This window comes from Echiichthys vipera (genome assembly GCF_963691815.1).
Source record: "Echiichthys vipera genome assembly, chromosome: 4".
In the NCBI taxonomy this organism is placed as follows: domain Eukaryota; kingdom Metazoa; phylum Chordata; class Actinopteri; order Perciformes; family Trachinidae; genus Echiichthys; species Echiichthys vipera.
In genome coordinates, this window is record NC_139829.1 from 3,192,935 (window position 1) to 3,219,768 (window position 26,834).

Here is a 26,834-nt window from a genome sequence, read left to right on the forward strand (position 1 = left end):
AAGTCACACAGCTGATTGGCGACTAATTTCTCGAGGATCTCAGAGAGAAAGGGAAGGTTGGATATAGGTCTGTAGTTGGCTAGAACCTCTGGATCAAGACTGGGCTTTTTAAGAAGAGGTTTAATGACAGCTACTTTAAAAGACTGGTACATAACCTGCTGATAAAGACATGTTAATCATATCTAATACAGGAGTGCTAACTATAGGTAACACTTCTTTAAGTAACCTAGTTGGAATAGAGTCTAGGTAATAAGTAGAGGGCTTTGATGCTGAAATAGTAGAGGTTAATTTGTTAAGGTCAACTGTAGAATAGCAGTCCAATAATATATCGGGTCGTACAGTTTCTAAGGTTCCTGGGTTTGAAGAAAAATTGGTGCCAAGCGAGTTGATTTTGTCTCTAATAGTTATGATTTTATCATTAAAGAAGGTCATGAAGTCGTTAATACTGATGGTTATAGGAATACATGGCTCAATAGAGCTGTGGCTCTCTGTCTAAATCTAAATCTAGGATTGTTCTTATTCTCCTCTATCAAAGATGAGTAATAGGCTGCTCTGGCATTACGGAGGGCTTTCCTATATGTTTTTAGACTTTCATGCCAAACTAAGTGAGATTCCTCCAATTTAGTGGAGCGCCATTTACTTTCTAATTTTCGTGATATTTGTTTTAAATCACGGGTTTGTGAGTTATACCACGGAGTTTACTTCCTCTGTTTTATTATCTTCTTTTTTAAAGGAGCAACAGAGTCGAGTGTTGTTCGTAGTGAGCCTGCAACACTGTCAACAGGGTGATCAATTTCAGAGAGACAAACGTTAGTGCAGGACTCTTGAATATTAGGATAAGGCATTAAAGTAAATGCAGATGGAATCGCTTCCTTAAATTAGTTATAGCACTATCAGATAAACATCTAGTGTAGACACTTTTACCCAGAGCTGAGTAGTCCTGTAATATAAATTCAAAAGTTATTAAATAATGGTCTGATAAAATAGTATTCTGTGGAAAGACTATTAAGTCATTGATTTCCACAACATAAGCCAAAACAAGGTCGAGGGTGTGATGGAAACAGTGAGTAGGTTCATGTATACTCTGACTAAAACCAATCGAATCTAATAGAGAGATAAACGCAATACTAAGGCTATTATTATCAACGTCGACGTGAATATTAAAATCTCCCACAATGATTACTTATCAGATTTAAGGACTAAATTTGATAGAAACTCTGAGAATTCAGATAGAAATTCAGGGTACAGAGTAGTGGTAATAACAGCTGTGATACAGTGATATATATTACTGATGATGTTTTTATGGCTACAAATGTTATAATTTATAAACTAATGATAGTTTATATGAGTAATAGTGATAATAGCAGCAGGAAGCGTCGTGCAGGACCACGGCAGCAGGCACCACCACGATCAGTAGTTGTCGTTCAGTGGACAAGTGGATTACCAAATGCAGTCTGAAACCCTAATGCCCCGAGCTAATCAGTGTCCATACTGGACACTTTTTCTCCATGTCCCCAGAATAAATTGGAAGAGGCGACAGATTCTTAAATAAATCACCAATGGGCTCCTTCCTTTTGGATTGACTTTGGTAATCCACTTGAATGGACTTTACTATGAGAGGAGCTGGTACAGGGGCCAGTAGGTTGCTGCTGCTTTGTTTTCTGTGTAGGGACTCTTCTCATGCTGCTGCAGAGGTTTGCTGTTATCATGAGCAGTATTAGTGGTTAAAAAGACGTTTTAATGCCTTCACAGTACTGCTCCGAGCTAATCAGTGTTAGCCACATTCGACTGTTAGCGACTTCTGGATTTCTCCGTTAATAGCTGTTACACTGAATAAATTGTCTCGATGACTTATTTAATGAGTATTTGCCAAAAAAGGCTCTGGGATGATTTTACGGCAGAATTTCATTTTAGGTGCACATGCCTTTAATCAAGTTTGTTGAATGTAATCTGTAACTTGACTGTTGGGCGGAGTCATGCATAAAACCACAAGGTGGTAATTTTAGTTTGAACTAGCGAGCGTTCCCTCTCTTTGAGTCAGATGACTATACTAGCTGGATCAAATGTGGCCCCCATAAAGAAGACACTGTATTTGGTGAATATGAAAGTGTTTGGAGGTGCTCTGAGAGGAGATAGCAGAAAATAACATGCAGAAAGAGAAACATCACGCATCAATTTGACATAATTTATTAGCTCAGCTGTTCAGTCGTGATCTTTTTAACAATTCAAATACAGTAACGTATAAAAAGAGTTTCAACAGGAACTTTATCAAAATATACGACTTCAAATGCCCAGATACCAGTTATAAATATTACAAACATACTTTACTGTTAGAGGTGGTTAAAAATGTGAATGTAGAAGTAACGTTCACACATATTTGGCAGGTGATTCAATGTTCAGTGCTACACAGACCTGAGATCATCCCTCCACCCTTTAGATAAGAACCACAGAGAGCATGCAGCTTCACCCCCTCTGTTCTACACTGTGCACAGGGGTCCTCAAGATCACATAATAACACATCTTAAAGGAAAACTAAAGATTATTACAGCTTCGGTCTTCTTTCCTTCCTTTCATTTATCAACACTTTATTCAAGTCAAAGCTGACATCTGGGAACATAATGACATCACACAGAGAAGTCAGACAGGTTGGAAACAAACCTACACTGCATCCAGATGATCTCAACCAAGATCTCAGCTAGTAACTTGCACACTGCACTAAGGGCCCGTCCACATGGAGGAACGTTTTCCTGTAACCCCACAACTTTAGTCTGGTTTTGGCCGACCATCCACTCGCAGAGTGAGAAGATTTGAAAACTCCCCCCATGGTGTCACATAACAACAACAGTGCTGCTGCGTGAGAGGAGAGAGACGGACCCAGAGACTGTTTACTGAACTGGACTCTGAGCCACATGCATCGGAATGAATTAGGCCGACCACAGATTTCTCCCTTTTCCCTGATGCTCTGAATAAGGAGCTAAACTGCTCTCTAGTCTCTTTTTCTAAATCCAGTTCTTAGAAGGTGTGAAAAGTCTCTAAATGTAGTGAGAAAGTGGCGCCTGTGAATGCTTTGGGACGGGGAAGGGGCTCCCAGCAGCACCCTCTGCTCAGTGAGGACACTAACTGCACAGTAATCGGTCCAAAACAGCACAAAAGTCTCCACTAACACCAGAAACAGTGACACATTTCTCTCTAGGATGGAGGAGGATTTGGGAAGCCTCCAGATTTGGAGAAAAACTGGATTCTCCACAGCGTCGCCCCGTCTCTTCTTCTTCTCTGTTGTTGTTGTATTTCTGTGGCAGTTACAGCTCCACATCCAGACCTGGCATGTGTACTACAGTGTTTTTAGTCGGTTTACCTGGTTTCCTTTGGACGCAGATATTTCTTGAGCCGAGTCCGTGTGAAAAGTACAAAAAAGGTTGTTTTCGATCGTGTGGACGTACCCTTAATGAGTGCAGTGTATGATGATGGACAACACAACACACACAAACCCAAACAAAGTTGTAATGAATATGTGCAGTGACAGGTATGTGGTTACAGTAGTGCAGTACACCGATCTGTTTCAGAGTACTGTACAAACAGAGGCTAGTATGGCTTACATAAAAGAACAAACTTTGCCTCCAGCTCCCCAAAGCAATTTCAGTCAGAAGCAACTGGACTTGGTTATTTGTCTAGGTAGACGTTTCACCTCTCATCCAAGAGGCTTCATCAGTTCATGTACGCATCTGACCAGGCTGGGACTGGTCCAACTAACTGGTGTGGAGATCCAGGTATTTAACCTCCCACAAGGCCGATGATGTCACTGAAACCCTTTGTTCTCCAAGTGCCAACGACCGTCGTTAGAGTGACAGTGAGAGGTTACCGCGATCTCTTGCTTTTGACTGAAATTGCTTTGGGGATAACGACAACATTCAAAGGCTTTTGCCTCCAACATTTCTGTCAACTTTAACAAACGCATCTTCACTTCTCCACATGATTTAAAGGCACAATGAGCAGGATTGTCCCTGTGTGTAATGCAGAGAGCCTGCCCTCTGCCTGGATTTACTTTAGGACACTCAACTTTTAGAGAAATGCAACAGTGCTCAATCATGTAACTGGTGATCAGACTTATCACAGTATTGAGGTGGTGTGAGAGTCCCGTACAGTCAACAGTAAACATCCTGCCTCTATCACTGACACAGGAAAGTTTTAAACTTAGTGAGTTAGTGAGCGGCTTGCTCCATAACTGCTTATCTCATCCGTGGAAGCCTCCATGTTGTTTACGCTCAACAGTATCTTCTCATTTCCTCACTTAAATCCACCTCAAAACTAACGCTGATTGGTTCTGTTGCTGGTAAAATTTCTCTAAATTCTCTCTGCTGCACGTTACCAGACTGATCTGAGAGTAAGTTACAATGGAGCTCAGAGATCAGGATGGTCTCTCGAGGCTAAGGTTAAGACAATCACCGGCACACACATGCCCGGTGGACAAGAATGGTCACGTGATACAGTATGTGTTTTCAGATGTGTTAATATGGACGGAGATTATAACAAAGCTATAACACTTGTGAGGACAGAGAACCTTTTTGTTTTGAAATGCTGTTTTAGAATAAAAACGTTGTAGGTTGGATGGAGCCTTGTTTTGCTGTGTTTAGAACATGGGTGTGTGAACCCCCCAGCCACAGCGTGCAGGCTGTGAGGGCTGGACTCTTTAAAAAAATCATTAGCATGCATCCGAGAGGAAGCTACTAAAGGCCAAACACAAATATAACCAGGCAAAACACTGAGCGGACAAAGCTTGTGAGTCTGGTGTAGTCAGTTCGCTGAAGGAGAGGACGGGGAAGAAGAGTAACCGGGGGCGTACACTTCTGATGTCGTTGAGCTGGGGAGGAGCGGCCGACTTTAGTGTTGTGTTTACACACTGCAGCGGACAATTCCTGCTCATTCGGCCTTTTAGGGAAACTTCCAAGAAAAAAACTGTTAAAAACAATCCCAGTTTGTAGGTTATAGGTTACTGTAGCTTTTACTTCTGCAGTCACATTTACTCAGTAAATGAGCTGAAGAGCGGACGCCTCCGCCTGTCTGCTTGTAACTCAGTTCAATCTTTCGTACTTTATGATTATCATATATTATCAACAAAGTTAATGATTTATTAATTAGCATTAAACAAAACAACATCTTTCATAAAATTCTACCACTGTGGCAGGGCAGTATAAAGGTGTGCTATAGTAATAACCATGTCTGGGCTGAAGACAGAGACATTCAAGCACCAGAGGCAGTTGGTGACCTTTGACCCGTGACTTCCTCAGCTTATGGGAAATTATGTTCATAAAGCCCAGTTCAGACCAAAGTTTTGCAACAAAACTGTTTTAGAACATCGCAGGTGAAAGTTGCAGCAGTCTGAACTGACCCGTCCCGTCTGGACTCAAACCGGACGATTTTTGTGACTTGTCAAATATCCAGCGGCTGGTTTTAGAACGTAACACATGTCACCTGTTTCAACAGCCAATCAGGTCTGAGCAAAGTCCACTGATCAAGTCCACTGGTCAAGTCACTTGGAGACTGTCAGCTGGTTGAAAAGGCCGTTATGGAGAGAGGCTCAACGTGTGTGTGTGTGTGTGCGTACGTGCGTGCGTGTGTGAGAGAGAGAGAGAGAGATTTATAAGGAGAGCTGCGCAGTAATCCAGAACAAAGCAGTGAATCAGGGAAATAAAACGGTATTTTCTCTGTTTCATCTCTATAGAAATGCAGCTGTAGAGAGTATCTCACTGCCTCTGTCCTCATTTGTATTTTATAATGCTGCAAATTATATCCAGCTACAAAAACAAGCCTGAAGTTAGAACGAAGTACAGAGAGGCGTTTCTGTGGAGATGATACACCGTCTCTCCTCGTCTCACTGGTGTGAACGAACAGGTTTCAGAACGTTGCAGACCTGCATGTTGAAAGTCGTTTTGTAGTAGTGTTTCAACTATTCTCGTTGGAAATCTTTGTTCTGAACTGGGCTTTAAAGGCTGTTAAAAGTGGAATTAAAACAACGATATTACATTGTTTAGCTGTTAAAATGCCCCATCCCTTTCTGGACAAACAGAGTCATTAATGAGAGCAGATTTAGTGGCCATGTGTTTCCCTCACTTCTCTCTACCGTATACCTACGTTTATCACTCGGAGACGGCAGTCCTCAGATGTCTCTAAAGGCACAGAGCTGCACTCCCTCACGGCTGTAGAGGGCCAGCAGGGCTGGGTCTCTGAGCACGCTCAGCTCATGCTGTCTGTCAGCTGACTGCGAGAAGTCATCAGGGCCTTCTCCACAGCCTCCTTCCTGGGGGTGACTGGGGTAACCCGGGTGGACCATGAGCTCTGCTGTGACCACAGGCTGATTGGAGCCAGCTGCGCTGCTGGAGGTATTGCCTGAGGATGGCCCTGCAGCCAAGGCGTGGCTGAGGGCCCTCTGCAGGTTGGGAACGGACATGTTCTGGCCCAAGGTGGTGAGTCCCAGGTACACATCAGGCCACCTGTGGACATGGAAAAGTTTTAGACCCTGATTTGTTTTCACCAGCCATAGACCAGGAGGGATCTGCAGAGAAGTAATCCATCCCCTCAGTACAGCAGCGGCCTGAAAAAGATTTCATATCATTTAATTATCAATAAAACAGTTAATAAAACATGTACCAATATATAACATGGAACTAATGACGAATATCTGAGGGTTCATATTTATATGAACAGAACTCATCACGACGTGTTTAAAGAGGCTCAGTCCAGGTTGTAAGTTTTATGGCCAGTACCTTGTTTTGAATGCTAACACTTACAGTATATGCTGTGGTATATGATAAAAGTATTTCTGCCAATGACAGTAACAGAATTCATATGTTTATTAAAAAGGCTGCTTCTATCATTGGTTTGAGTCCTGCCTCATTAGAAAATGTCTGAGCTGAATCGGGAGGAGAGTACAGCTAGAAGCCCTTCCTCTCTTTTAAAGAAGAAGAAGAAGAATTCCTTTTATTTATCCCGCAAGGGAAATTAAATTTTTTCACTCTGTTATAATTATTATTCAGGTTACACACATACAGGCCCGAAATACACACATGCACAAACAGGACCTATATACATGCAGTTTATTGGAGAGAGTGCATCTGATTTAAGGTGAAAAAAAAGACAAAAACAGAAAAACTCCAACATGGATCCCTCCATCTCTCCCAACAACCCACGTCAGACACGATCACAATGACCAACCAAGTAACCGAATAACATGTAACAGTGGATAGGTAAAATTATCAAAAAAACAAAACAAAGCAAACAAACACAACTAATAGCAAAAATGAATAAAGTAAATCGAGAAAGAGAAAAACAACAACAAAAAAATGTAAAAATATAGAATAGAAAAAAAAATCTAAAAATAAGGGGCGGGGGTCACTTCAGCATCATCAGCAGTAACAGTAAGACTGTTACTTATAAGAGCCAGCAGTGGGTCCCAGGTTTGGTGGAATGCTGTCAGAGATCCCCTCTGTGAAAACCTTAGCTTCTCTAACCTTAGACATTGTAAAATTTCACATATTCAACTATAATGAGTTGGTTTCCAAGTTTGTGTTAAGAGCCTGTTTGAGGGTTTGAAATATATCCTACCAAAATTCAGCAAGCTTCAGGCACGTCCAGAACATGTGTGCGTGGTCAGCTGGGGACTGCTTACAGCGGTTACAAGCATCACTGTGACTGGGGTATATCTTAGCCAGTTTAGCGTTGGTGAATGGGCTCTATAGAGCAGCTTCCACTGTAATAGGCCGTGCCTGGCACAAATCAAGGATGAGTGGACCAGTTTCAGAATGTCCCTCCACTGGACCTCAGTAATGTCTACCCCCAAATCCTTTTCCCATGCATTTCTAGGTGATACAGTGGGGACTGGGCTCAGAAGATCAATCTTATTATAAATGACAGATATCAGTCATTTGTGTTGTACGTTGAGAGACAGGAACTGGTCCATCTCAGCTTCAGAATCAGAATCAGAAATACTTTAACAATCCCAGGGGGAAGTACTCCACACAGCTGTGGGGGCACAGGCTTTAAGCGCCCTGGGAAATACGCCATCGGGGCCTGCAGCTTTGCGAAAGTGGAGTTTCGTCAGCTGTCTTCTCACCAGGTCAGGCATGAAGGACACTGTAGAGGTGTCCGTTGGTGGAGGACTGAGGTCATCAGGTTGTGGAGGACATGATGTAGAGCAGTTAGCGTAACAGGTTACAGTCCGGGGTGGGACATTGCAACCCAAGCAAAAATGTATGTAGTCCGTGATGTATTCAAAGAGCCCATCGATGTCCTCCCTGTGCGGCTCACAAAGTGCAGGCCAGTCAGTCACTTCAAAGCAGTCCTGCAGTGTCTTATAAGCCTCATCAGACCACCGCCTCACAGTCCTTGTGGTCGTAGGCTTCCTCTTCACCAGAGGAACATGGCAGGGTTTGAGGTGAACCAGGTTATGATCGGACCTGCCCAGAGGGGGGAGAGAAGAGGAGATGTATGCATCCTTAATTTTAGCATACATCAGGTCCAGTGACCTCTCCTCTCTGGTAGGACAGCTCATGTAGGCTACTGTTGGAAGGGCGGCAGAACTCTATCCAAGTTGATTTAGTTAAAGTCTCCCGACATGATGATGAGGGCACTGGGGTGTTGTGTCTGGAGTCACCGTCTGGAGATGGTGGTGTGTATGGCAGAGGCAGATGTCGGGTTTGCAGAGGGAGGGATGTACAGAACAATGTGATGACATGCGGGATCTCTCTAGGCAGATGGTATGGACGGAGTCCAATGGCCAGCAGGTCAACATCCGGGCTACAGAGCTGTTCTTTAATGTTGATATGACCAGGATTACACCATCTGCTGTTTACTAGAACGGAAAGCCCCCCTTCTTTCCGCTTACCGCTCTCGGTGCAGTCCCGGTCAGCCCGTGGTGTGGAAGCAATCCACGGAGACGTTCTGGTCCGTAATGTCCCTGTGCAGCCATGTCTCCGTGAAACACATGAGACTGCACTCAAGGTACTCTAGCTGGCCCCGCATTAGCGCTGTCAGTTCATCCATTTTGTTATACAGAGACTGTACATTACCCATAACAACAGAGGGGAGACATGGCTCACATCTTCTCTCCATTAGCCCGTTGCGTCGCTCTCTGCGTCCCTGGTGTGTTTTTCTCCAGAGTTCGGGTCGAATCTCAGCTGGTCTGGCCTCTATGCCGGCCGGCATTAGGGTTATCGGCTGTTCTCTGGGATAAACAAAGACAGCGTGTCCCGGTGGAAGCGGCATTGATAAAAACAGCACGAAAAGAAACACGAAAACTAGCGAAAGTAACCTCATTGTGGAAGGCAGAACTTCACAGAAGTTAGGGTGAAGAAACAGAACGAACAAAAAGAGAATGAAAGTTAAAAAAAAGCAAACTCAAAGACCAAAGCAGCAACAGGCAGCGTGCAACTTTCGCACATGCGCACTAAGGGGGGCAGTTCGTAAAATGCGGGAATTACTTTCGGATAAAATGATTTGAAGGATTGAAATTTGAAGGTACCAAAAAAAGTGTATATTAGGAAGGCTGTATTTGTCCGACATAAATGCAAAGGATGAAAAAACACCTTCGTCATACAGGTCAATAAGCTTTCTGCGGCCCTTATCTGACCGTATGTGGAATGCAGGGTCGGTGCAGGAAGGGAAAAACACATAGTTATTCAAAACTGGGGCAAGGATCGAAGCCCTTTGCAAGCCATACTGCTTCCTGAAATGGATCCAGATTTTAGTGGTATTGGAAACAACCGGATTAGGTGAGACCTTATGAGCAGTTATGGGGAGCTGTGAACAAATCGTAGAGTGCAAAGAGCAGGAGAAAGATGTTATCTCAGTATGAGCCAAGGGCGGGCAGGCGTCTGCAACTTCACCGCAGAGCCAATATAAAAGTTTATTAATGTTGCAAGCCCTGGAGTAGTGGCTGAAATTAGGGAGTGCTAGTCCCCCTTCAGGTTTAGGGAGTTGAAGAATATGTTTTTTGATACGGGCTGGTTTATTTTGCCAGATAAAGGCTTTAAGTTGTTGGTCTAGGTAAGTGAAAACTGATTTATTAAGAAAAATTAGGAGATGTTGAATAAGATACAGGAACTTTGATAAGATTAAAAGTCTGACTTGCATCCAATAGCAGCTGGAAGTTCTTTTGAAAAAGGTCCCTGACGGAGCTGGTGACAAACACCCCCAAATACTTGAACCCCTTATCAGCTGTTTTAAAGGGTTGTGGGAGTGATATCGCCAAGTTGTTGACAAAGAATAACTCACTTTTCTGAATATTCAACTTATACCCTGATAGATGCCAAAACTGATCCAGGACTGATAAAACTGGGGGGAGAGAGGATGTGGAGTTTGAAATAAATAAGAGGAGGTCATCAGAGTTTGTAGACCAGGCCAAAACGAATGATGCCTTCAAACTCTCTAATCCAGATGGCTAAAGGCTCGATGGCTATGTTGAACAACAAGGGTGAGAGTGGACAGCCCTGCTGGGTCCCACATTTGAGGGGGAAATATGCTAAACAGACACTGTTAGTCTTTACAGATGCAGGGGGGGTTACATACAGAAGCTTAACCCAAGAAATAAAATTAGAATCAAAGCCAAATTTCTCCAAAATGAAAAATAGAAAGCCCCACTCTACCCGGTCGAAGGCTTTCAGAGCCACTACGACCTCGGGAGTGTCCGACCCAGGTGAGAATATGATGTTGAGCAGCCTTCTGATGTTGAAGAATGGATGTCTACCTAATATGAAGCCTGTCTGGTCTTGTGAAATTATCGATGACATCACGCTTTGGAGGTGGAGGGTGAGGACCTTAGCAAGGATCTTACAATGTATGTTTAAAAGTGAGACAGGCTGCCACATGAAGTAGTACTCCTTCTCGTTCTTCAGGAGTAATGAAACAGATGCCTCATACAAAGTCGCTGGCAGTCTCCCTTCAGTAAAGGAGACATTGAACATTCTCACAAGGATGGGAGCTAATAGCATTGAGTACGCCTTAAAGAACTCGACTGTAAAACCATCGGGACCAGGAGATTTCCTGTTCTGCATAGACTTGATCACTTCATGCACCTCCAACAGAGAGAGGGGTCTGAGTTCCCTAGAGATATTTATATCAATCTGAGGCTACGTTAAATGGTTTAAGGGGTTAGGGGTTGCTGCAGTAATTGGGCTGCATTCAGAAGTATATAGGGCGGTGTAGAAATCAGAGAAAGACATATTGATAATCACTGGATCAGAAGTGTGGCTACCGTCTGGTAGTTGAATTATAGAGATTAGTCTGGAAGCACTAGCTGCGTGGGCCTGCTGTGCCAGGAGTCTCCCTGCCTTATCTCCCTGCTTAAAAAACTTTTGTTTGAATTGTCGCAGCTGTCTCTCAACTTCGTGTTTCATTAAGAGGCTGTGTTCCGAATGTAGTAGTAGCCGTTTCTTATATAGCTCTTCTCATTTGAGAAATATAAGATATCACTTGTCCTCGAACAGTAGCTTTAAGTGCTTCCCACAGAGTGCCGCTGCTGACCAGGAGTGTCATTAAACTCTATGTAAGAGCGGATTTGAGTCAGGGGCACTCTTCATGAGGTAAAGGTTTGAATCCATGTAGACCGTACGGCCTCAGACAGGGGCGCTCTTCATGAGGTAAATGTTTGTCGTTTATTCAGTTTGTTTCCAAAGTTGAAGTTTCCCACTGCTGTTGGAGCAGCAGAGAATTGCACAGGTTCTTCAGTACAGGTAAAAGTAGAAAAGGTTCACTTATTATGACAGCTCCCATTCAAGCGTGCGCATTCTGGAGGGAGACACCACCACAGTAATGGCGGCGCCGCTAGATGGAGAAACACACAAACGGCTCGCCGGATTCTTCTATATGTTGTATTTTTATTGCATGTATATTGCATATACTACTACTTTACTGGCCTGGTTTCCTACTTGCTTGTAATTGTCCCTTTATTAACTGATCATTTGAAGTCATTGTTTTTAGTGATATCCTCTTGGAACACTGGAGCGGCAGTTTGTTTTGTATGTGCTGTCTTCTGTTATTTGTCACTGTGCAGGGCGACTGGGCTAGTTTCCCCTCTGGGGATTAATAAAGTGACCTGATCTGATCTAATTTAATAGGATTTATATATCTAGACCTCTGTGTGCTACATATGTATAGGATAAAACAATTCCTGATACAAGCGTTATGATTTAATATAATTTGATATATTGTGATACTGTAAGCAAGGTGATATATTGCAATTTTTTAAATCTAATTGTAGGAGAACACACCAACATAAGCATACGTTGTTAAAATGGAGTGGAAGAGTCTGAGGCCTATGATACATTACAACACTGCTATCTAGCAACTGGGGCTTTAAATAACACAAAATGAACCACTGTCTGCCACAAATGTGTATTAATATTAAATCGATAAAGGGTTTCTGAGAATTGATACAGTATAACAAAACACAATATCACGATACTATAGTATATCAATATTTTCTTACACCCCTAAAAGCAGAGCTGTGGCCTCTGACTTCCTCCATCACAGTTCAACATAAATGCACCTGCTACAATTGTGCCTGCTCACCAGTGTGCAGGACTATCAATGAAAAAATAACAAGGTAGAAGCACAATTTCACAGATGTTCTGTGTTGTATCAGTAATCCGACATGGCCAGGCAGCTGTCTTTACACACAAACATTACGTGTGGCTGAGGCTAAATAGCATTGGTTATTATTAATGCATTACATTTAGCTGCAAGACACCAACAGCAGTGATATCATCATCACATGTTGGCAAGTTAATCAACTTTTAAGGTAATTATGCTCATAGCTCTCAGCTCACTGTAGAAAACACACGTCTGAAGCACCACACTTTTGGTCTTCATAAACGGTCTATGCGGTGAAAGTGGATGCATGGATATCCACCTGGCCCCAGACCAGAGAGAATGAACCTTTTTTCAGACTAGTGAAACCCCTGTAAGCAAGATATTCTTTTAACACACACAAACACCTGATTCCATAGCGTGCGAAGACAGGGATTGAGTCCAGAGCATCCTTCTCCACCTGTGTGTAGAATCTTTGGAGGTGTGCTGGCAGTGTTGGGCAGCTGTGTAAACCTGGCTCCACTGGAACACGAGTATATGGAATCTTGAGATCGGACAGGACCTGGGCAAACACCTCCCGCACCTCTGCAACACACAGCAATCCAACATCATTACTGCCAATGTTGCTCCAAAGACTTAAAAGTGAAATTCTGGCGTATAATCATCCCAGGCTCATTTTCGGCAAATACACTCATCAAATTAGCCATTGATACATTTTTTTTTCGTGAAACAACTATTAACGGAGATATTCCGGAGAGTCGCTAACAGTCGTTAACAGCCGGATGTGGCTAACACTGATTAGCTTGGGGTATGGTGAACACATTAAAACGTCTTTTTTTAACCACTAATACTGCTGAAAATAACAGCAAACCTCTGCAGCAGCATGAGGAGAGTCCCTACAGAGAAAACAAAGCACCAACAACGTAGTTAGTGAACCCAGAGTTTATTAAAGAGTGTTTTAAAGACTTACCTACTGGCCCCTGTACCAGCTCCTCTCATAGTAAAGTCCATTCAAGTGGATTACCAAAGTAAATCCCAAAGCAAAGAGTCCATTCATGATTTATTTCAGCAAAACACGTAAACGTTGTGGTTTGTGGCAGTTTGGTGAGATAGAAGTTAATAATAGATGTAAAAGGTTTGGAAAAGTCCCAGACAGAAAATTTCCCTGCAGCACTGAAATGTCACACAAGACGGTTGAGAAGTCTGTTGCCCGAAGGGGCTACAGGTAGAGGTAGAATTACACATAGCATCAGCCTCGGTGTGAAGGCATATTTGTGGTGTGCCTGTGGGTACTGTGAGCCCAAGGGCACCGAAGAAGAATGTTTATGCTGCCAACAGAGTGACATTTATCACTGTGGCCTGGAATCATTTAATACTGCAACACACAGTGTGACTGCTCTGGAGGATTCCCCATCCCTCATCAACCACACCGTACTGGACACTGTTTTCCATGTCCCCAGAATAAATTGGAAGAGACGACAGATTCTTAAATAAATCATCGATGGGCTCCTTCCTTTTGGATTGACTTTGGTAATCCACTTGAATGGACTTTACTATGAGAGGAGCTGGTACAGGGGCCAGTAGGTAAGTCTTTAAAACACTCTTTTAATAAACTCTGGGTTCACTAACTACGTTGTTGCTGCTTTGTTTTCTGTGTAGGGACTCTCCTCATGCTGCTGCAAAGGTTTGCTGTTATCATGAGCAGTATTAGTGGTTAAAAAGACGTTTTAATGCCTTCACAGTACTGCCCCAAGCTAATCAGTGTTAGCCACATTCGACTGTTAGAGACTCCTGGATTTTTCCGTTAATAGTTGTTACACTGAATAAATTGTCTCGATGACTTATTTAATGAGTGTATTTGCAAAAAAAAGGCTCTGGGATGATTTTACGGCAGAATTTCATTTTAGGTGCACATGCCTTTAATCAAGTTTGTTGAATGTAATCTGTAACTTGACTGTTGGGCGGAGTCATGCATAAAACCACAAGGCGTTCCCTCTCTTTGAGTCAGATGAATATACTAGCTGGATCAAATGTGGCCCTCATAAAGAAGACACTGTAGTTTATTTTTGGTGTTGTTGGGCAAAAACTCCATAATGATGGAGGAGGGAAAGCTGCAGGAAGATGTCTTACTCTTGATTCTGGAGTTTTGTTTTTTGCTTTTGATCTACTGCAGTTCCAGGAGCTGTCTCACCAACCACCACGGTTCGTTTTTAGCTATGAGCAGCTCATCGGCTGTGGTACATCAGTGTCCATCAACAGCATCAATAAACAAACTAGCAAATCTATTCTGCAGACTCAAAACTTGTGAATGCTGGGTACTATAGACTGGACAGATGCTACACATAGAAACAAAGTTGAGACGGCACCTATCATATAGAAACCATCATGTTCTCCGTGACCTGCCTGTTAACATTCTGACATTCCTTTATTTGGTTCTGATGTCACTTATTGAGAAATGTGTAGCTTGTTGATGTCATGTACCCGTCAGTGGATGAGTGTACAATAGCAGTTACACTTTATGTTTTCCCTTGAAATTACCTGGCAGTACATGGACGTGTTGGTGTCCGTCCATGTGCTGGGGGAGGTGACCTGTCAGTTCCTTGAACAGCCTGACTTGGGCCCTCAACTCTAGCTCCACCTGGGAAGGAAAGAACACACCTGGAAGGTACTGTAATGAAGAAACACTACTTCCTCTTCTTCTCTTGGTATATGGCTGCTAGTTCTTTTTTGAAGTGCGGTTGTTAGCATGCATAGAGTCATCTGCTGTAGGTAAATCATTTTTCATTTTAATAACATTAGATAGTTATGAGTTACTTTGCTCAATGTGTTCTTCAACTTTAGCAAACAACTGAATGCATGACTCTGAATAGGGATAAGTAAGAAAATGAAGTGACATTAGTATCATTGTTCCAGTAATTGATTTTAAGCCAATAATTATGTTTGATAATGCAGAGCAGAATGACAGAATGATGGCAAATGGACTCCTGGATCCTGTCGAATCCTGGCTTCTGTGGTGAGGAATTTTAGCCTCTGTATAAGGAACGCCTGCTCTAACCACTGAGCTACATCCCCATATTGAAATTTAATGATACACAATTACGTTGTCAAAATTGACAACAGGCAAAGTAACGCAAACCTCTCCAAAAATGTTATCTAAAATACCTGGAGGGATGTAATTTGCAGTTTTGGTTTCCTAATCAAACCTACATACGTCAGTGTTTCCTCTACATAGACTAATGTGTGCAAAATGAAGGATTTTTTTTCAACGTGATTTTTAAATATAAATATCGTTACGTTTATTCATCTGACACGCACGCACGCGCACACACACACACACGCGCACACACGCGCACACACACACACACACACGCACACACACGCACACACACGCTCTCTAACTTCTGGTTAAAATCTGAGCTAGGGATGTAACGATGCATCTTGAGACGGTTAAAATCGATTCAAATTGGTTGAGATGAAAATTAAATCAGATGGCGCTATCTACTTTTGACTTTGTTTGTTGACGTTCTCCGTCAGTCTTTCAAGATGCTGCAGCCGCAGCAGGTTGCTCCGATCTGTTTTATCGGAGGTTCTAACTCAGTTTTGTCCTTAGAAGTGAAAGAAATTGTGTATCTTCATCCACTGATTTCCTGTCCTACGCGCTGTCAGTGACACAGGCTGGCAGCGGTGCAGAGCAAGTTATTACGTAGATCATTTCAGGAATAGCTCCGTATGCTACAGAGGCTAGTCTGTGTGTGCAGGTGAAGAGAGAAGGCGGATGAACTCAGAGCAGACAGCTGTAGCCGCTAATGGTCTGGGCAGAGAAGAAATCCGCAGTTAAGTTGTTCAGTTATAGTAAAGGTTTCATATGTCCCGACACTGGTTTCTTTCTGTAAACAGCGCCTCTGCTAACAGAATGGTATTCATCAAGTGTACGAGAACATGAAAAACCTGAGTTCTCTGTGCTCATGTTAACACCATATCCTGAATATGATCATAAGCCTCATAAACTGGCTATTCATGTCCATGTAAAGCTCTTTGTGAATGTGCAGAGATCTCAGCTTCTGAAAATATAGATATGTTGATATAACTTAAAAAAAACATGTCAATTCCACACTACAAAAAAAACGAATCACACAGTAAGCATACATTTGTTGATGACTGTAACGGTGAACTTGCATGGGTGCAGCATAAAGCGGGAGATGGTGTTTTCCTGTGCAAAGTGTGCAGTACATGTTGGTTTGATGTGGTCATCATTCCTGCCTGGGCCTGACATTCACGTGCCAAATAATGTTTTTGTGCATTAAAGAGACTTAGACTTAGCAAGACGAGAGAGGTATAAAAAAAAAATACAGTATAGGATAAACAATAAATTCTTAGCTAAATAAATACAGAAAATAAAAAAACAATATCCTCTTAGTCAAAAGAGTTGTTTTAAAAAATATGTTTTTTTTCCTCTTCTCCTGATTGAAATTGGCGATAGTTTGGGAGACAGATGGTTCATCCAATCAGCTGCCAGGTTCCAATGAGGACGAGTCAGGTTAAATGCTCTCAGCACTCATCTGTCTGAGGCCTCTACCTTAGTGCTGCTGTGCGTTTCATCTTTCTTCATATTAAACAAGCAAGTTAACAGTTTTAATAGGTTTTATACATGTTGAGCCAGTATATCTCCTCTTTCATCTTTGAACAGTTGATGGTGTATTTGCAGATTCTATGAAATAAACTGTTTTCTATTTGTATTCATTCTGTTGCATTTCTTTATGGGAAAACATTAACATATTTATTAAATCTAGATGGATTACATGCAGTTGGATAAGAGATGTATAGGCTCATATGCATGCAGGCAACATGACTAGATGATCCTGCAGTGTACCTGCTTCATGCTGAGCTGACCTCTCTCCAGGGCCTGACGAAAGCCCATCTTTCCATGGAAGAAGCAGCGCTGGTTTATCAGCGTGGAGGCCTGCTGCAGGCTCTGACACACTGGGATGCCCTCTGTCAGGTTGGCATGGAGGCCCATGGGGATGTTGTGCCTGACAAGAACAGAGAAACTCCCGTCAGATCATGTGATGTTGGCTGAAAATGTCTTACAAGTTCCAAGTAGAATTGATTCCATCATTACCAGTAGGGCTCAGTGACAAAAATTTCACATCACGATACATTTCATTTAATTTCACGATATAACATTCGTTTTTTTTTGTAAATCAAATTAATGAGTAGTGAGTAGCATGTAAAATCACCACATAGAAAGGCTCATTTCCTATTACATTGTGATTTATATACTTATAAAGAGATATTCATGTTAGATTTAGGGCTAGACCCGAATATTTCAATATTCTTCCATTTGGTAGGTGTTAGATTTTCATTTTTAGTATTCGGATAGGCCTATTTTTTTATTAATATATATATATATATATATATATATATATATATATATATATAATACTGTACTATATATAGTATTTATACACTGGAGATCAAAGTTAGAGGACAAAGTATAAATTCTTGATTTATTCTCAAATAATGTTTTTTTTTTTATTGTCATATGGTTATTCATGTCCATGGAAAGGCACTCACTGGTCCTCATTTATCAAACGAACGTACGTACGACCATTTCCACGCAAACTCCGGCATTTATCAATTTGGACGTGAGCGGGAGCTACGATCAATTCTCACGGCTGGTCTGAGATTGTGTACGCAAATTTGAGCCTGTGTATTTGCGGTGCAGCACAGCAAAATCCGGCTGAAAATAATAAACAAACCTCAGCTGTCATTAAGCATAAGCAGTCACATATTAGGAACAGATCAAAACGGATTCTTAGAACGAATAAAAAAAAATTAAAATTGAAGCAATTGATTGTACTCATGTGCGTCTGAAGGCACCATCCATGAATGATTCCGCATTCATCAATCACAAAAACTACCACTCGATAAACGTACAGGTGATTTGTGATGCCAAGCTGTCGCTTTTAAACGTGGTGGCCAGGTGACCAGGGGGGGGACCTACGATTCTTTTATGTTTCAAAACAGCTCGGCTCCAGCCCCCCGCGACCCCGACAGGGACAAGCGGTTGAAGATGTATGAATGAAAAGGAAAGCGCACTGCAGAGCCAAAGTCATCTCCTCGGTCAGTGGCTACCCTCGATAAATTGCATTAAATCAAACAAGGTATCAGATGATTAACATTTTGGTATGGTTCTTCTAGGTGACAAAGGTTATCCTCTAACGGAATACCTAATAACCCCGCTGGCAAACCCCGCTACAGAGCAGGAGCGCAAGTTCAGCAGTGCGCACACACTCACACGGGTCACAGTGGAGCGCTGCTTCGGGTTGACTGCCTCCGTTATTCTTTTCCATACAGCGTTTTTATGGGCCCCTTTTATTCCACTCTTAAGACTGCCAAAAAGCCCATCTTTATTTTGCTCCATCTCGGATGTTAGGATGCCGATCGCTGTGTCGGAAAAGTTTCTTTTTGTACCAGCGTTCTTCCTCTCCATGATTAACCTCAGTGGGCGAGGCCTCTGAACCAGGAATATTTAAGGGGGTAACATGTTAAAGACGATTGAAATCAGCTGCTGCATTTATCAAGGCCCGCTCATTCGTACGCTTAGATTGGTCGGATACCAATGTTTCATAAATCACACGTGGGTCCTGTCATACGACCAATTCTGCGCTCAGAACTGCGCCCGTTTTCACGCAAGATTGATAAATGAGGGCCACTGTGTGTATTTAATGTGTGGATTGTGTGTATAGCTGCTGATTATTTGTACTCTGAAACTGTGCCGAGTGTGTTTGCATTTGGATACAAACACACAAACCATCAGGACTTTGACCTTTGGTGCTTTATTTCAATGAGGCTGTTCTTTACCTTAACCTACTGTAAATGGCTTGTTAAATTAGGCTTTTAGGGTTCCACTTCTCCCAAGGTTTCTCAGTCCTCCCGTAATGTCATCCAAAGGTTTTCACCCTGGGTTGCAACCATGGCTAAGAGATCATGGGCGTGCGTGAGCTTTGGCCAGAATGTCCAATACTTCCAGGAATAAGGCGAGAACAGTGAGAAATGTTATTTCCCTGGTGTTTATCCCCACACGTGTTTTTGTATTTCTGTATCTATTTTTATTGATTGGGAAGAATAAAGTTAAAAAAAAAAAAAAGAAGTTATTTTTCTTGTTAGGATGATATATTTTTTTGCTAAGCTAATTTCTTTTAGCCCATTAATGGTAATTCCCCTTATGTGTTAGCATTGAGCTCACGTCTGTATCAGTTTATGGCTTGTAAAACCGTAGTTCTGGCTTTTTTACCCTCTTGATACTACGTCCCATCACACAGCAGCTCTGAGGCATTTGTCTTTTGCGAGCAGACGGATGTGACAAGGAGGCGCCCTCAAACAACACAAAGTCAATGGAGAGCGGTGTGGGCGGAGCTTTCTGTCTCTGTGGCTCCAGTGCTCACAGAACCATGATTTCAGGCCCACCCACAAAATCCTGAACCCAAAAATCCCTGATCCAACTTCATAATTCAGTATTACATGAATTACAGTCTTTTCACATGTTGAGGCAATCATTTTCCAACATGTAGAATGTGTTTTGAAACTTATCTCTGAATTACCTTGACACGAACATTAATAAAACTTTTTTTTGAGTACCTTTGCAGAGTCATGTCAGTGCACAATCCACATAGTAAAGGTCTATTCTCATTTCAGCTCAAAAAATAATAATACATTTTTCTGCCGTACAAACAAGCCTTTGCTCCTTTCGTTCCGGGTGCTAACAACATGTCCCATTTACTGTTGATTTCACAGCTACAGCTAAACTATAAATTGTATTTGGAGCAGAGCGAGAGGGGTCTCAATGTGGCATCACGCTATAGATGTTTGACCAGTTATGTGAAGGCGGGAGTATGAAAAAATACCCTCTTAACAAGCAGTGGACACGGAGCCAGGTCCGTCCCCACTGGCTGTTACGAATGTCTTTAAATGTTTCCTTTACAACAGCATCTAATATGCACGACCCTACCTTTTAGCCAGATCCGCTGCCTCTTTGGCAGCAGAGGCGTTAACCAGCAGTGACACATTAGAAATGCCTCCGGCCTGGAAGCAGTCAACTATCCCCTGGTTTCTCCTGGGACAGTAGCCGAAATCATCTCCCGTCACCACCAGCATCATTCTGGGCTGTGGCATTATTGCTGGTCTCTGTGGAGACACACAGGAGACAGATCAGCACTCATCACATGATCCAAACTGCTCGTTGGTTAGGACAGTGCCTTCCATCTGAGTGTTGTTTGATAAAGAGTGCTGTATTAATGCAGTCCATTTACCATTCCATTCATCACTACAGCAACCAGCCAGTCAGACACACACATCCAACAAACAACGCTTTAGTTTAGCCACAGTAAGCTAGTAAATTCCTTATTTGTCTTATTTTTGACCATTTCTTTATTTGATGATGTTGTTGTTCTTCTCACTCCATAAACATACCACAGTATGGAATTTAATTTGAGTATTTTCAGGTCTGGATAAGTATGGTAAGTAAGTATATAATATACCTACCACAGTCCAAAGACATGCAGGTGTTAGGTTAATTGATGACTATGTGCCCTGTAATAGACTGGCGTCCTGTCCAGGGTGGACCCCGCCTCAAGCCCAATGTCAGCTGGGATCGGCTCCAGCCCCCCAACAACCCCGACGGGGACAAGAGGTTGAAGATTGATAAATTAATATATACAAATCAAAACAAGTTTACTAACGCAACACAGCCGACCTGTAGATGGTATGAAACTAATCAAGCTAGCTGTAGAATGATGTCGGGTTACCATGGTTACTGTTTGCCTGCGGTTCTCATTTATTATATTATAATACTATAACTTTTTATACGTATAACCATACGTGTCGTGTAAAGACTTGTGTTTCCTTCTGTAGTTCCTGGTTAATTGTCCATCTCTACTGTTCCTGTCTGTAGAGTTACAGGTTCAGTTATTCATTTCACTCTTTTAGCATTTAGCTTGAATAAAATGCTAAAATGTCTCAGTTTAGAGTTCATTCATATGAGCTAAAATACATAGGTAAAAATGTCTTGTAGTTACTTGAGAACATAATTGCATACCTTAGTCAGAATTTAACATACTTGTTAAAGTTGGATTTTATAACCATTTATTTACATAACAAGCATCTAACAATTAGAATTCAGATGTTTAATATTGACTGAAAAATCCTCTGAGAAGTCTCGAATTTAGAAATGGAAAATGTGTAGGAACCCTGGCTTTTTATATCACTCCAGACTGCCAATTGCATTATTATAGAGATGAAAAAATCATACATTATCCTTTATGGGTTCACTGTTTTGGTGACCGAAGTAGTGGCCTGCTTTGAAGCATGAATAACAATATAAAACTATTTTTCATGACTACTCATAGTAATTATTTGAAGAGATGATGGTTAAGCCTAAATTTTATACTCTATTACTGCACTATAGTTCTGTTTACGTCTGCTCATTACACACATGTATCATGTCTGACCTCATCTGAATCCGATCACTGTCCACTTATATCTTTTCTGCACTACAGTTCTGTTCATACCTGTTTTAACAGTCTATGTGCATGTTTACATTGTTTACATCATATACACCCGTTCACATGTCTTTCTACATCTCACGCCGACGATGTTCTCCGTATCTAACCTCGTTATCTGCTGCTCTGTGTGCCCTGAATTGCCCCCCGGGGACAAATAAGTTTTTTGAATTGAATTGAATTGAATTGAATTGAATTCAGGGGACAGATTAACAAGTGGGTCCTTGAATGCCAGACTGAGCCGGCACGTATTTGGTGAAGGTGGTTTTCAGCCATGGGTAAATAGAGTAACCACCTAGAAATTAAACAGTACTAAATCCACAATAGCTCAGCTAAATCTTAAAGGGAACATATCAGAGCAAACTAAACGTTCGCAGGCAGAACATAATACATCTGGCGAGAGTCAGGTTACTAACGTTCAGCCCCGTTGGGAAATGTCTAGATCAGTGGTTCTTAAACTTTGTACATGACGTACCGCCTCAGAAAATATCAGGCTCTCTCAAGTCCAACCACTAAGATCAATGTTTAAATACAGCAGCGTAGGCCGACACTATTCAGCCACAGGCAGGAAGCTTTATTCCTAATCAGAAGATTATTTATTGTTGACTGTCTTCAGCCACAGCCACGCTGTAGGAAGAACATCAGAACTGACATGTCAGTGTTTTCAAACCAGTCATTTGACTTCTGCTCACGGCAGTTTAGCTCGTAACCACGTAGCAGGCTGTAACTGAAACTAAAATATGACAGCAAATACTTAACTTATTTTAAATTATATTTCAAGGATCCTAAAAGTTTAAAGATGTAGAATCTTTATTAAAAGTTATATTTAAAAACAAACAAACAAATAATACACCCTAGGGGTGTTTTGAGGGGTACAGAATGAAAGTAATTATTTTCCATAAAAAATATTTAGTCTGAATTAATATATATTTTTTTTTTTGACAGATTTGACAATGACTTTTTGTCCCGTTCTGTTTCCATTTCCATTTCCAGCCACAGCCCGAGGTATTTGTATGAGTCCACAGCCTCCACCTCAGCTCCCTCTAGCAGGACTGGTCGCGGTCTTGGTGTGGACCTCCCAAAATCAATGAGCAGCTCCTTGGTCTTGGAGGTGTTGAGCTGTAGGTGGTTAGTGTGGCACAAGAGAGCAGAGAGAAGTCCCCCACCAGACTCCGATACTCCTCCTCTCTGTCACCCATGATGCATCCCACGATGGCTGTGTCATCGGCGTACTTCTGTATGTGACACAGCTCCGAGTTGTAGCAGGAGTCCGAGCTGTACAGGGTGAAGAGAAGAGGGGCCAGCACTGTGCCCTGAGGGGCTCCAGTGCTGCTGACCACAGTGTCAGACGAGGTGTCCTTCAGCCTGAGGTACTGTGGCCTGTCCATTAGATAGTCTCTGACCCGGTCCACCGAATAGGGGTCCACTACCATCTTGTTCAGTTTGTCCTGAAGTATAGGGGGCTGGATGGTATTAAAGGCACTGGAGAAGTCCAAGAAGAGAATCCTTGCTGTGTCGCTTCCCTTATCCAGAAGGGAGTGGACTCGGTGCAGCATGTAGGATGGCATCCTCCACACCAACATCTGGGCTAGGGCTGGTTAAACCTGTTGAAGAAGTCATTTAGCTCGCTGGCCCTCTCCATTGTCCCCCCTGTAGCTCTGGTCTTTGTGTTGTGATCTGTGATGTTCCTCACACCTTACCAGACCTCCCTCATGTTGTTCTCCTTCAGCTTCTGCGCCACCTTTCTCCTGTAGCTGTCCTTAGCTTCCCTCACAGTGTTTCACCTCCTGCTGTGCTGCCTTCATGGCCTCCCTGTCCCTGCTCCTGAAGGCAGCCTCCTTCTTGTTGAGGACAGCCTTCTTACCAATGGCTTGTTATTAGGGTAACAGTGGGCAGTCTTGACAGGGGAGACTGTTCAGGTACTCAGGCAGACAATGTGTCATCGCCTTTATGTCCTCATCGTGCAGGTCGATCAGCACATCCCAGACTGTGGTGTTGTAACAGTCTCTCAGGGCACTTTCCATCTCCTTTGATTTTTCCGCTCGCTTTTGTGTCTCTGTCAGCACGGATAGCTTGTCGCTCTTGTTAGGCAGCGAGTTCACATTCCCCATGATTATGGAGGGAATCGATGGCTTGTAGCGCCTCCGATTCTCCGCTCGCCCCATGGTCTCCTCCTCAGCTCCGCCGGGACGGGGTGTCGTATCCCTGCTCGTCCCTTTATGTGCAGAGCCAGTAGTTCCTCTTAAGTAATTGAAAAAAATTGGCTCTTGGTTGCATTTTAAAGTTAGACATATCCATAGGATATATATAAAACACACAATCTCTTCACAAGAGGAGCAAAAAAGTAGAAAGAAAGAGGTCAAAAGAGGGGGTAAAGGAGCTAAAAACCGGGGAGCTACTGGAAAGGCAGTAGTCTCCTACAGCGCCAGTAAATGTATAGGATGAGTGGTTCCCCTGTATGATTCATCACTGACATGGAGCAGGCTGATCGCTGACACACTCGGCAATAAACCTGGCAACCCGACTGCTGGAATCAGTTTGTTGTTGTGACTTCGATCTTGAGACACTAGATGGTGGTGTTCTGCTCATTCTCCATATTAAGTATTTTCTTATATATTATATTTAATAATTAATGTTTTATTGTTTTATTTTGGAGACTCCTTCAAGTACCACCAGCGAGAGCTCGAGTACCACCAGAGGTTCAAGAACAACATTTTGAGAACCATTGGTCTAGATAATTTCAGCCTTACATAAAGCTAAAGCCTGTAAACATGTTCCAGTACAAACAACAAACACAGGTATGAACCATATGTCCCCTTTGAAACATCTTCTCCAGTTTGACCCTCCGTGCACACCGGACCAGCATTTCCCCACCGAAAACGCACTCCGGAAGGGCAGGACGTGAAAACGCTCTCCGGTTAGGGCTGGACCTGAAAACGCTCTCCGGTTAGGGCTGGGCGTAAAAACGCTCTCCGGTTAGGGCTGGACGTGAAAACGCTCTCCGGTTAGGGCTGGACGTGAAAACGCTCTCCGGTTAGGGCTGGACGTGAAAACGCTCTCCGGTTGGGGCTGGACGTGAAAACGCTCTCCGGTTAGGGCTGGACGTGAAAACGCTCTCCGGTTAGGGCTGGACGTGAAAACGCTCTCCGGTTAGGGCTGGACGTGAAAACGCTCTCCGGTTGGGGCTGGACGTGAAAACGCTCTCCGGTTAGGGCTGGACGTGAAAACGCTCTCCGGTTAGGGCTGGACGTAAAAACGCCGGCCCTGTGTCTCGGTGCGGACGAGGAAACCCTGCTGTTGAGCGTCACTGGGACGACCCACTTTACGCTACAGACAGGTTAGCTCCGCCTAGAAGAATATTATTCTATTTAACGAAGTCAAATAAATGTCAATCTTACCCATTGTACAACACACTTTTGTCCATGTGTGAACGAACACACGAGCGCGGTGGAGACAAACCGGGCTCCGGACGAGCAGACGGTGTAGCCTGGACTCCAGAGCTCACTTTATTACCACACGACGCCTCTGCTGCCTCTCACCCAGCACCAACTTCAAAATAAGACGCCAGCCGTTCTTTCCAATGGATACCGAACCACAGATCTGTATACTATCAATAAGTCAGGGAGTGTTGTCTTTACCTACTCTGTCAAGTCTCCTGGGATAACTTTTGTTATGGTTTGTCACTGTAAATAAAACTGAATTGAATATACTGAGGGGTCAAATGAGTGTATAATGATTTATACAGAAATACAGCTTTACTTAAAACACCTCTTGTATATTATTATATTTCAGAACATATTTATTTTGCCCTCGGTTAAGGTGACCGGATTTCTAAGACAAAATCCGGGGACATTTTTGGTTCAGAGGCGTAAAAACCTCCAAAACATGACCAATATGAAGTCAGTTGGATAAACATTCATTTGATATTTAGAATAAAAAACTATTATGCATTTAAACCATTTCATTGAATTATGTCAAACCACCTGTGCAACTTAAAGACTAATATTCATCATGCATCACAAGGATTGTTTTTGAAGAATATAGACTTTTATGATTTTTTAATTTACAAATCTTAAATCTATTCTGCTTCCTTCTCTTCTGACCTGGAGACGTCAAACCACTTTGGCTCTGGCCTGTGAGTAGTAGGGTGCGCAACTACACGTGTCGTCGGATTAGCATTCACGGTTTTTTCATTTTCCCCTATATTCCATCTTCGGATCTTTCAGTGCCAGTGAAAACCGGGGACATTTCCGGGGACAGTAGAAGCTGGGGACGGGTCACTGAAGCAGGGGACGTGTTTCAGATTTTACTCCCAAATGCTATACTAACACAGCTAACGGTGTTGAATAAATGCTCGGCGTATTGGTTGTTAATATTCTAAGTGAAAAATCCCACTTTGTAGTGAATACCGTACATTTGACGAAGCTTTTCAGAGCTTTTATTATGAAAAGATCGTCACGGAAGCAGTTTTTTTCCCCACAGAAGGTGATCCTCTTGTCTGGAAGTGGAAAGCCCGGCTACTGTCGGAGAGTAGCTTCTTCTTATAAACGCAGGAAGAACTATAACGGTAACCACGTCTGGGATATGTAGAACTGTTCACCGGAACTTTAACCACACTTCCAAACTTCTCAAATAAAAAAAAAAATCAGATTTTATAACCATTTCCTAGCTGTACCGTGCAATGTACCCACACCA

The 26,834-nt window shown here is 42.6% G+C and overlaps 1 protein-coding gene across 1 annotated transcript; it reads right to left on the reverse strand.

The window, feature by feature from the left end:
• Positions 1-2,216: 2,216 nt before the first annotated feature.
• On the reverse strand, positions 2,217-25,644 carry ydjc (YdjC chitooligosaccharide deacetylase homolog). The gene is made up of 6 exons (XM_083913206.1): positions 25,538-25,644; positions 20,591-20,766; positions 17,450-17,609; positions 15,118-15,217; positions 12,987-13,164; positions 2,217-6,488 (listed from the first exon to the last, which is right to left on the reverse strand). The coding sequence occupies exons 2-6, from the start codon at positions 20,752-20,754 to the stop codon at positions 6,155-6,157; spliced, it is 936 nt and encodes a 311-aa protein (XP_083769332.1). The 5' UTR covers positions 20,755-20,766; positions 25,538-25,644; the 3' UTR covers positions 2,217-6,154.
• Between the last annotated feature and the right edge of the window lie 1,190 nt (positions 25,645-26,834).